The sequence below is a fragment of the Solanum verrucosum genome, unplaced genomic scaffold (genome assembly GCF_900185275.1).
Source record: "Solanum verrucosum unplaced genomic scaffold, falcon-dt-bn FXZP01000014.1, whole genome shotgun sequence".
Classification (NCBI taxonomy): domain Eukaryota; kingdom Viridiplantae; phylum Streptophyta; class Magnoliopsida; order Solanales; family Solanaceae; genus Solanum; species Solanum verrucosum.
In genome coordinates this window covers 229344-241674 of record NW_026020171.1, presented here as the reverse complement: position 1 = coordinate 241674, position 12331 = coordinate 229344, and the positions used below count along the sequence as shown (strand labels likewise).

Below are 12331 nucleotides of genomic sequence, written 5' to 3'. Positions count from 1 at the left end.
TATTGTCAGAGGCTTCCATTGTTGAGCTTCCTGAAGCTCACAGTGCTGGCAATTCATAGCTTTCTCATGGTATCAGAGCAAGTCCGACTCTGAGGTATTCACTTTCCGCTTCGTTTTTGTTTTTTGTACGAGTTTTCTCCTTTCTTCTTCTCTCCGCGATCTGTCCATTCTTCATTTTTGCTTGATCTATGGAAATTGCTCCAAATTCTAGCCAATCTAGTGGTTCCACCGATTAATCTAGTGGTTCAACATATTTTTCAATCGACTCCAATAGACCTCTTTACATGTATCCTTCTGATAATCCCAGAGCCAAGCTCGTACCAGTACAATTTGCTGGAATTGGTTATCGTTCATGGAGACGCAGTGTTTTGAGGTCACTATCAGTCAAAAACAAGTTAGGATTCATCAATGGGGATTGCCCACGACCTCAATCCAATCATCATTCATATCGTCAATGGGAACGATGTGACGATATTGTTACAACCTGGATTTTGAATTCACTGTCAAAGGAAATTGCAGACAGTGTTGAATTCATTATGAGCTCTGCAGAATTGTGGAGAGAGCTGAAAGATCGCTATGAACAAACTAATGGTGCAAAACTGTATCAAATTCAGAGGGAAATTAATGATCTGTCTCAAGGATCTCTCGTTATTACAGGGTACTACACCAAATTGAAAAATCTATGGGAGGAACTTAGTACTTTGAATGTCACAGCTCAATGCAACTGCACCTATGTCTGTGGAGAAAAGGCTCTTATTCATAAGGCTGAACAAGATCGAAGGTTGATTCAATTCATCATGGGATTGAATGACGTTTATACCGTGATACATCGTAGTATAATCATGATGAATCCATTGCCCTCTATAGCACATGCTTTCTCTCTTCTGGTTCAAGATGAACACCAAAGGGAAATCAAGTTATCCAATCACTTCAATGTGGAGTCAAGTGTTTTACATGTTGGATCTAGTAGGCCCTCTCAACCCTCTCGACCCTACAGGACAGATTTTTCACCAAATTAATCACGAAATCCTCCATACAAGGATAGGTTTTGTAACTATTGTAAGAGAACATGTCACATCATGGAGAAATGTTATAGACTCCATGGGTATCCATCTAGTTCGAATCCACCTCATAATTCTAGAGCTCCCCCAAAGCCCCCTCAGAATAATCCTAGAGCTCCTCCAAAGCCTCCTCAGAATAAAGGAACTGGACACATGACAGTAGCAAATGTTCATTGTGCACAAGACTTGGCTCATGGAAAAGGACCAGCAGTAGATCAGAATGAGGAATTATACAATATAAGTCTCACCAAGGATCAATATGGTCATCTTCAGAACATGATTCAGCATTTCCAACAAGAACATGAGAATAAGGGATCCACCATAAGCTCAGCTCTTGCTAATGGATCAACTGACTTTGCAGGTATTACAATTTGTACCTCCTCTATAGACTTTGGTAAACAATCATGCAAATGTTTCAAAAATAGATCTGACTCATGGATTTTGGATTCAGGAGCTTCAAACCACATGACCTTCAATATATCTCTATTGCATAACATTACCTTCCTGCCCTATCCATTATTAGTTGAATTACCTAATGGCTATAAGGTTAAGGTGACTCAAATTGGTAGTGTAACATTAGGACCTATGATCAGTTTAGAAAAAGTCTTGTTTATGCCATCTTTCAAATACAATTTAATTTCTATTCATACCATGGCTACACATTCAAACTGCACAGAACCTCTTATTTGATGTAGGCCCCTTCAATGAAGAGGCCTCTGGTCATTGGTAGTGCAAGTGATGGTCTCTATTTTCTATGCTCAAGTTTCTTGAAGAAATCCTTTACTTCTTCTTCATGTAATAGTTTACCTTCATGTAGCTCATGTACTGCTTGTATTGACAATGTTTCTTCTTCTAAACAGTGTATTTCTTTTGATAAATCTTGTTTGACTGCTAAGAATTATTCAATTGGTGTTCCTTTACACCCTTATGACTATGTGTCTGAATCTATTTGTTGTACTGATAATTTTCATACATGCACTAGAAATAATGTAAACATTATCTGGCATAATAGGCTAGGGCATGTACCTTTTGTCAAGATGAAGGGTATTTCTACTATCCCTGTTCAATTTTCTTCTAAACAACCATTCTTGTGTTCTATTTGTCCCATGGCAAGACAAGAAAGACTACCATTTAAGCCCAGTACCACAACAACCTCACACATTTTTGAACTCCTTCATGTTGACATGTGGGGACCATATCACACAATAACTTACAACAACTTCAAATATTTTATCGCCATTGTGGATGACTTCAACAGATCAACTTGGACTCATTTACTGAGCTCTAAAAGTAATGCATTACAGTCCCTTAAAACTTTCATTGCCATGATAGAAAATCAATGAAACTACTGTAAAAACAGTAAGAACAGACAATGGTCTGAAATTTGTTAATACAGAAACAACCACCTTCTTTCAAGCAAAAGGAATCCATCATCAAAAAACTTGCCCCTACACACCACAAAAAAATGGTGTAGTAGAAAGAAAACACAAACATTTACTAGAAACTGTTAGGGCATTGCCTTTTCAATCCAAACTACCTGTTAAGTACTGGGGAGAATGTGTCATGTGTGCTACATACATTATAAACAGGCTTCCTTCTACTGTACTAAATGATGCCAGCCCATATGAAATTTTATACAAAAAGAAACCCATTTACTCCCACATGAGAAGCTTTGGTTGTCTTTGTTACCCCACTGTACCTACACCACATAGAGCCAAATTTGAACCAAGGGCCACTCCCCACATTTTTTTTTTGGATATCCTTATGAGACAAAAGGGTACGAGATCCTAGATATGTCCACAAAAAGAATACATGTTTCTAGGGATGTTGTTTTTCATGAAAATATTTTTCCTTTTCACAATGCATCTTTTCCTACTTCATCTACTCCTTGTTTACAGTTTCCTTCTTTCATTGATATCTTAGATAGTTCTGATAATCATGGCACACAAGGTAATCAAAATCAAAATGTATCAAACGGTTCTAGTGCTACATATAGTCAATCACCTGATCTTATAGTGCATTTACCCTCTCCTTATATCCCCATGTATGTTCCCTCCATCCATCCAGAACCTAGGAGATCCACTAGGAATCCCAAATTCCCAAGTCACATGCATGATTATGTTTGTAATATGCCACAGCTCAAACCACCTAATCCTCAACCTCAACACCTTGACAATGCTGCTACTTCTCTTAAGGCCCTTTTCTCCAATCACCAACAGATGGATCATAGTACCTTAGTTCCTAGTAGTCAAGATCTTGTCAGAAATGTTTGTATTGACAGGGAACCAATTTCATATGAGGAGGCTGCAATTGATCCTGCTTAGCAGGTGGCCAGGACACAAGAATTTGATGCTTTGCATTCCAATCATACTTGGGATTTGGTTCCACTACCTAATGGCAAGAAAGCCATTGGTTGTAGATGGGTCTATAAGGTCAAACACAAGGCAAATGGTAGTATTGAGAGACTAAAAGCAAGTCTTGTTGTCAAGGGGTACACACAACAGGCAAGTATTGACTATACTGAGACCTTTTCCCCTGTAGTCAAGATGACCACAGTCAGGGCTTTGCTGATTACAGCAGTTAAGCAGGGTTGGACTATGTATCAGTTAGAAATTAATAATGCTTTCCTTCATGGAGATTTGCATGAGGAGTTTTATATGGATGTTCCACCTGGACTTGCAGTTCAGGCCCCTAATTTGGTGTGTAAATTGAACAAATCCATGTATGCACTCAAGTAGGCTAGTAGGCAATGGTATGCCAAACTCATTAAGGCTTTATGTTCTAGAGGATATGCTCATTCCATGTATGACTATTCTCTGTTCTACAAAAAGAGGGACAATTCAGTTGTTTATGTGCCTTTGTATGTTGATGATATAGACCTGAAAGTCGTCTATCTGCATAACAAATTCAAGATTAAGGATTTGGGGTTGTTGCACTATTTTTTGGGAATGGAGGTACTTTACACAGATCATGGAGTTGTAATTTCCCAGAGGAAGTTTGTTCTTGACATGTTAAAAGAGTATGATTGCTTACACATGAGTTCTTTGGCTTCTTCTCTTGATCCTAATACCAAATTGAGAGCAAAGGAATGCAAAGTTCTTAGTGATGGAACTTACTATAGGAAGCTGGTTGGAAAACTGAATTTCCTCACAAATACCAGGCTTGATATTGGTTTTAGTGTTCAACATTTGAGTCAATTCATGCAGGATCCTAGAGAGCCTCATTTACAAGTTGCTTTTCATCTTCTGAGATATTTAAAGTCTGATCCTACCCTGGGCTTATTTCTCTCTAACGATGCAGATTTCACCATTAAAGGGCATTGTGATTTAGATTGGGCATCTTGTCCAGATTCCAGGAAGTCTGTTAGTGGTTTCTTAGTGTTGCTAGGAGGCAGTCCAATAAGCTGGAAGTCGAAGAAGCAAGAAACTATTTCTTTATCATCTGCAGAGGCCGTGTACAGATCCCTCAGAAAAGTAGTAGGGGAATTGGTATGGTTGAGTAGGTTACTTACTGAACTAGATGTCCCTTTTTCGAAACATATTTCAGTTTTCTATGATAGTCAGTCTGCATTGCATATAGCCAAGAATCCTGTTTTTCACGAGAGGACCAAACATATTGAGGTCGACTCTCATTATGTGAGACATGTTTTGCATCAAGGACTTATTTCCTTGCACCACATTACTACACAAGACCAGTCACAGTTGACTGATATTTTAACCAAAGCTTTGACAGGGATCAAACACTCTTCCATTCTTGACAAGTTGGCAGTGTTGTATCCACCTCCAACTTGAGGGGGGGGGGGGGCTGTTAAAGTATTGTACAGTTCACATAGTTAGTTAGACAATTAGTTAGACAATTAGTTAATTTGTTAAAGAGTTAGTTAGTCCATATCGTACAAAAGTTAGATTAGATATTTTCTATTTTCAGATATGTATAAATACTCATTGATGCAATAGAATAAGCAAGCTTTTCATTTCACAAATCAACATCTTTGTTCTTCTCTCCTGGATGGTAATAATAATCTCTCTGATGGCTTTGTTTTCTGATTCTCTTGATTCTTTTGGTGTTGGACAAAAAAGGTTTTGGGCAAAAGTTGGAAATCGCCAATAATAGGTGAATTTTTGCTAGGCAATTGCTACTCTTTAAAGACTATTTTTTTGTGCATTTGTTCTTCATTTTTATAATTACATGCCTCTTGGTTGTCATTGTTGAATTCTTTATGGGATTTGGATGCTGTTGTTTTGCTATAATTTTCTCAACTGCTATGTGCGTGAATATTCCATTGTGAAGCAGGTTGGCATTATCTATCATGAAGTACAAGTAAAATTTTGGAACTGAAGCTTGCATTTCATTTCCTTAATCATTTGTAGATAATTATTAAAATGTACAAGGTTGCTGGTGAAGAAAGGTTCCTGCTTTGGGCAGTATGCAGCATTCAATTGCAGGTTCTGTCTTCAGTTCCTACACTTGTCTTTTTTATTAGTTCTGCTCCACCACTAAAAACATAATTCAGGTCATGGTTACATTTGTTTACTTGATAGTACGGTAATAGCTTTTGTCGATAGTTAAACAAAGAGGCATGGGCAATCAGGATTCATAAATTTGACCTGAAATTGTTCTAGATTGAAGGACATTTTTTGTTGTTGGTGGTGGTGGTGGTGTCGTCTTTCAATTTAATATCTTTTACAACATGGGCTATGATGTCTTTAGCTTAAATGAAGCAATATGGACAGTGAATATTCATATAGTTGATCTTACCTTACTCGACATTGAGCCATTGTAACTATTTGTAGTATTCCTAATGAAACTCGATACTTACAATTTTGTGAATTAATTTGAAAATTTCTCAATTTCAATTTTCTTGAAATTTGTGTGTTATCGATTGTTAAATTGTTAGTTTTTGTGGGACTTAATTAGCAACTGCTTATTATGAATTTAAAATTTGACAATGATATGTTTAATTGCTATTACATATATACATGTGGTTTGAAACCAAAAAGTTCTTTTTTTTCCCCTGTCATCTGATTTAGTTAATGGGATATCTTTGTTTCATGTTATATATAGAGGGTCTTTCTTCTATGCTTTTTACTTTTCATTTGGTTTTTGATGGATATGAAATTTTGGAGTTTTAGATTTCTACCATGTGATTATTTGAAATTCATTTTTTACTTTTTGTTTTCTTTGCTCATGGAATTGAGTCTTTACTCCCCACTTTTTTTAATTGTAATTTGGATGGCAGTGCTGGTAGATGGTGTATGAGATTTATTCTAACTATGTGTTTCATTTGAAGTGTATTATCTTACTAAAATCAGATTAAAAAATGAGCGAAATGAGAATGCAAAAGATTTTGACAGAGTTTTAGTTGCTTGCATAAGAAGTGAAAGCTTCTCAGGATACAACTATTATTTATCTAAAGCATGAGATGTTTTTATATCCTTACTTTTTAGAGTACCTTGTTGTCTCTGTCTTTCTTGAATAAAGTATTATGAATGACAGTCTGATCATAATTTGCATTCACATAATAATTTGTTTAACATCAATCTTGTGACATGTATTTTCTTACTCCACTTTTCTATATTACTAAAATCCTTTGTTCCTACTTCCATATCTGGTATTGAAGAAATTTTTTGTTGCAAAGTGAACCTCCACTTGCTATCTTTTTACCTCTTAAGAATACGCATGATGCCCAACATTTCAACAAGGTATGTGATGGAATTAATTATACTCTCTTACTTGAGTACACCCATAACTTAATACACTTCTCCTCTCAATAACAGATTTTTCGTCAACTGCAGTGTGGAGCAGATGCAACATCAATTAAGAACGACAAGATGACTACCACCCATAGAAAACAAACCTCTATAAAACTATGTAAATAGCATGCATACACACGCACATATAGGTTATAGTACCAGGTCAAACGTACAGTGAAAATGTAGTAAGAGATAACACAATCGACAATGGGAATACAAAGTTTTACATGGAAACCTCCTTCCTCAAAGGAGTAGAACCACGACCTGTCACACGGGATTTTCAACTACTTGCACTAATCACAAGCAAAAGTGAATACAAACTCCAAATACAACAATAAGACTAAACTCTTAATCTCACACTAAGTAATAACTCTATTACTTACTGAGCCAAAGCAATGCATCCATTGCCCACTATATTAACTAGCTCTAATTAATATAGACTTCAAACGTAAGACACACAATTAACTCTAACTGCATTCTTACAATCAGTACACGCAAAAGGTTTTGACACGTTTCTTTATGAAAGTGTAATGAATCCTACAATTTTAGCACAAGCATTCAGTAATGACACTTCAAGATTGCTATTCTTCAGTCTATCAGGTCCCTTGCCATGAGTGTTCTTTGATGCTTGAGTTCTTGAAAAGAGTCATTCTCTCCTTTTTGAATGAATAATGAATTGTTGTTTGTTGTTTGAATATATCAATTACCAACAAGATTGACCAGAGCACAAACAACCTCATCCATTCATATTAGTGAAGTACGTTGACCTTCCCACCAACCACCTGACAAGACAGCATTACAGTTGTACATCATTTTGAACCTGGACGAGAGCACTGTGCTATGGACTGGGTCCCTACATTTGTGAAGATTATCAAAACATCTAGATACAACATCCCCCCCTGATCATAACAAACAAATATCCTCACACTGAGTTTATTCATTCAATTTAATTAGCATTCATTCCCCTTGTCACCATGACCCCTGTTTCTGAAACCACAATAAACAAATGCAAAAGATTCCACCTTTTGACATCTTTGAGAAGGCAGGCAGTAAACATACGCAAGTGTTAAGCAAAACAGTAAGGAATTCAAAGCCATAGGCAGCACAGTACATGTGCAAATAGGCAAAGTGGAGAAGGCAAAATCACATCAGAAAAAGGACAATGCATTAATGTTAGTCATGTATCACAAAACTAGCTATTGAGAACCACAAGCAGACACACTGCCACTACGAGTTCGACAATAAACAAAAACTAAGAGAAGAATGGAAAGACACTTTAGGATGGAGGGTGACGAGGAGCAAGGGACTGCAACAAGATGTTCATGTGATTATTTGCATCAGTATGAGCCTGAAGGAGCTGTTTGGTAAGAGACTTAATTCAAAGAGGCATTTGGCGCAGTCACTCTGGCATTTTCATCTCTCAGCCAGTCGATTTCCTCCTTTGCATCAGTACTAGTACCTGGTCCTTGGGATTTAGCCTGTTGAAGCAAGGCCTTAAAGCGAGTAATTTCTACCTCATTGTCACCTAGAAGAGTTGTGAAGTCCTCTATTTCCCATTTGAGTACTTCTTTTTTCTCAAGGAGTTCAGAAACCTGACACTTGGTCTTCACCTTACCATCCACGCATTCACTTTCAATAAGTGTGGCCATAGAAAAGGTTTGTTTAATGGTACCTGCTACTCCCCTGCCTAGAGGCACACTAAAGTGATCAAAAACTCGGTTCAACAAATATCCATAGGCTATCCCATGCTTGTCATTTTTCACTGTCATAATCACATGCATGTACTCAAGCATGATTCCATAAAGATTGATTGCCTCAAATGATTCCATTTGTTCCATGAGGAAATATCTATAGAGGAAGCAAATGTGCGTTTCTCTATTCAAGGAAATGGTACCTTATTCATAAATTTGAAGTACAGTTGATGCTCTCCCTTGAGGAACTTCTTGGGAACCCTAGCACACTTCATGTTCTCATATTTTGAGGCACACTGCACATAATCTGTGGAAGGTTTGCATACTTCTACGAATCTGATCCCTTGTCACGGTACATCCAAGATAATGCCTAAGTACTCTTTACTTAAGGTAATCTCCACCCCATGAACGGTTGACCATATGCTTCCATCTTCTAGTAGGACCATCTGGTATTAGAACTCTCGCACCTCAGGTTCAAGCAGGTATGGCATAGGGCATTCGAATAGATGTTCCCAGTCCTGGAGTGCCACATTCCACCAAGTGGCACATTGTAGGTTCAGTGAGGTTTACAAGATCAAAAACTCTACCATTCAACACTTTTTTCTTCTTAAGTTCTTCGATTCTTTCTTCCCTAGATAATACCTTATCTTCTTCTTTTCTTCACACAAACAGACCTGCTCCCCTGTTTGGATTAGACTTAGATACTGCCTTAGGCTTTGTAGACACTCGCTTAGTTGGTGACCTCGTGGTGGCCTTCTTACACTTCAAGACTTTTACTCGCTTCTCCTCTGCTTCCTTCCGCCTTTTGGCCACAACCCTTACAATGTTGTCGGACTCAATTTCACTTGACCCTGCTACTTTGGATAGAACCACACGATCCACAACTTGAATCTGTTTAGAAACACCTGCTTTTCTCTTCTTTCGATTTTGGACAGTTCAAGCCTAGTTTGCCACCATAGCATCCCCCAACTATTTTTGGTGAGACCCTCATTTGACATAGTTTCAAAAAAACCTTGTTCGTTGGAGATTCAACCAACTTCCCTTTTCCCTTTCGTTGCCTATTTTGTGCAGATTCACTGGGTCCCTCTAAGGGTTATGCCTTCTTTTAAATGTCCAATTGTTCAGTATGAGAGGGAACAACTTCGGTTGCATTTGCTCCCCTTATCCCTCTTCTTTTCCATGAAAGGAGAACTTCCTCCTCATCATCTTCTAAGACATCCTCGTGACCAGGATCAATTTGAGCCTTAATTTCAGGGGTGTAATCGGATATTATCCTAGATCTGTAAAGAAAATCACTCTAACAAGAATCGAAATGCCAGCCTTGGACATTTGACTGCACATGCATACCGCTGGACTACCAACCATAAATGTTCTTAAATGAGTGCAATTATTAATATAACCCAACAACAAATTGTTTTTACGTATACACATGATCTAGTTTTTCGACGTTGTAGCTCTGCCCCTGATTGAGTTATATACGTAGTTAGTTCCTCTTCTCTTTAGGTCTCTTATGTACAACAAACTTCTTTCTCTTCTATACTTGTACATGTATAAATACCACATATTGTATCAATAATATTCATGTTTTCATAATATATTAAACTCTTGTATGGTATCAAGAGCCTATTACACTCTAACGAGTATATCCGATCCTCTTATTTTTCCCTTGAATTACAACTCTTTTCCTTCTCATTTTTTTCTAGAATGTCTACTATTTCCTCTTCCTCCTCTCCTAACTGCCCAGCACTCACTCTCAACCAAAGGGGTGTCATTCAGAGCTCTCAATTATCTATTTTAACCCTGCATCTCAGCTATCCTTCAAGCTAACATAAAGTGCAAATTATCCAACTTGGAAATACCAAGTTATCACACTATTGTGTGGCTACCATCCTATTGGAATGTATGCGTCCACCATCGTGTTATAGTACCAGGTCAAACATACAGTGAAAATGTAGTAAGAGATAACACAATCGACAATGGAAACACAAAGTTTTACATGGAAACCACTTTCCTCAAGGGAGTAGAACCATGACCTGTCACACGGGATTTTCAACTACTTTCACTAATCACAATCAAAATTGAATACATACTCCAAATACAACAATGAGACTAAACTCTTAATCTCACACTAAGTAATAACTCTATTACTTACTAAGCCAAAGCAATGCATCCATTAGCCACTATATTAACTAGCTCTAATTAATATAGACTTCAAACGTAAGACACATAATTAACTCTAATTGTGTTCTTACAATAAGTACACGCAAAAGGTTTTCAAACGTTTCTTTATGAACATGAAACGAATCCTACAATTTTAGCACAATACAAGCATTCAGTAATGACACTTCAAGATTGCTATTCTTCAGTCTATCAGGTCCCTTACCATGAGTGTTCTTTGATGCTGGAGTTCTTGAAAAGAGTCATTCTCTCCTTTTTGAATGAATAATGAATTGTTATTTGTTGTTGGAATATATCAATTACCAACAAGATTGATGAGTGAACAAACAACCTCGTCCATTCATATTGGTGAAGTACGTTGACCTTCCCACCAACCACCTAACAAGATAGCTTTATAGTTGTACATCATTTTGAACCTAGACGAGAGCACTCTGCTAGGGATCGGGTCCCTTCATTTGTGAAGATTATCAAAATATCTGGAATACAACATCCCCCCTCCCTTGATCATAACAAACAAATATCCTCACACTGAGTTTATTCATTCAATTTAATTAGCATTCATTCCCCCTGCCACCATTCCCCCTGTCACCATGACCCCTGTTTCTGAAACCACAACAAACAAATTCAAAAGATTCCACCTTTTGACATCTTTGAGAAGGCAGGTAGTAAACATACAGAAGTGTAAAGCAAAACAGGAAGGAATTCAAGGCCATAGGCAACACAGTACATGTGCCAATAAGCAAAGTAGAGAAGGCAAAATCACATCAGAAAAAAGGACAATGCAATAATGTTAGTCATGTATCAAAAAACTAGCTATTGAGAACCACAAGCAGACACCCTGCCACTACGAGTTCAACAATAAACAAAAACAAAAGAGAAAAATGGAAAGACACTTTAGGACGGAGGGTGATGAGGAGCAAAGGACTGCAACAAGATGTTTATGCGATTATTAGCATCAGCATGTGCCTGAAGAAGTTGCTTGGTAAGAGATTTGATTCAAAGAGGCATTTGGCCCAGTCAGTCTGGCATTTTCATCTGTCAGTCGGTCAATTTCCTCTTTTGCATCAGTACTAGTACTTGGTCCTTCGGATTTAGCTTGTTGAAGCAAGGCTTTAAGGCGAGTAATTTCTACCTCCTTGTCACCTAGAAGAGTTGTGAAGTCCTCCGTTTCCCGTTTGAGTTCTTATTTTTTCTCAAGGAGTTCAGAAACCTGAGACTTGGCCTTCACCTTACCATCCACGCATTCGCATTCAATAAGTGTGGCCATAGAAAAGGTTTGCTTAATGGTACCTGCCACTCCCCTGCCTAGAGGCACACTAATGTGATCAAAAACTCGGTTCAACGAATATCCATAGGCTATCTCATGCTTTCCATTTTTCACTATCATGATCACATGCATACATAAATTGCCTCAAAGGATTCCATTTTTTCCATGAGGAAATATCTACAAATGAAGCAACTGTGTGTTTCTCTATTCGAGGCAATGGTACCTTATTCATAAATTCGAAGTACAACTGATGCTCTCCCTTGAGGAACTTCTTGGGAACCCCAACACATTTTATCTTCTTATATTTTGAGGCACACTGCACATAATCTGTGGAAGGTTTGCAGCCTTCTACGAAACTGATACCTTGGCAGGGTACATCCA

At 37.7% G+C, this 12331-nt stretch overlaps 1 protein-coding gene across 1 annotated transcript; it reads left to right on the top strand.

Moving 5' to 3' along the window:
- The first annotated feature begins 284 nt into the window (after nt 1–284).
- On the top strand, nt 285–1019 carry LOC125828776 (uncharacterized). The gene has a single exon (XM_049508102.1). The coding sequence runs from the start codon at nt 285–287 to the stop codon at nt 1017–1019; it is 735 nt and encodes a 244-aa protein (XP_049364059.1).
- Nucleotides 1020–12331: the final 11312 nt, after the last annotated feature.

Bases quoted from the DNA above. Each gene is read 5' to 3' on its own strand.
- LOC125828776 (XM_049508102.1), top strand. From the start codon at position 285: ATGTATCCTTCTGATAATCCCAGAGCCAAGCTCGTACCAGTACAATTT.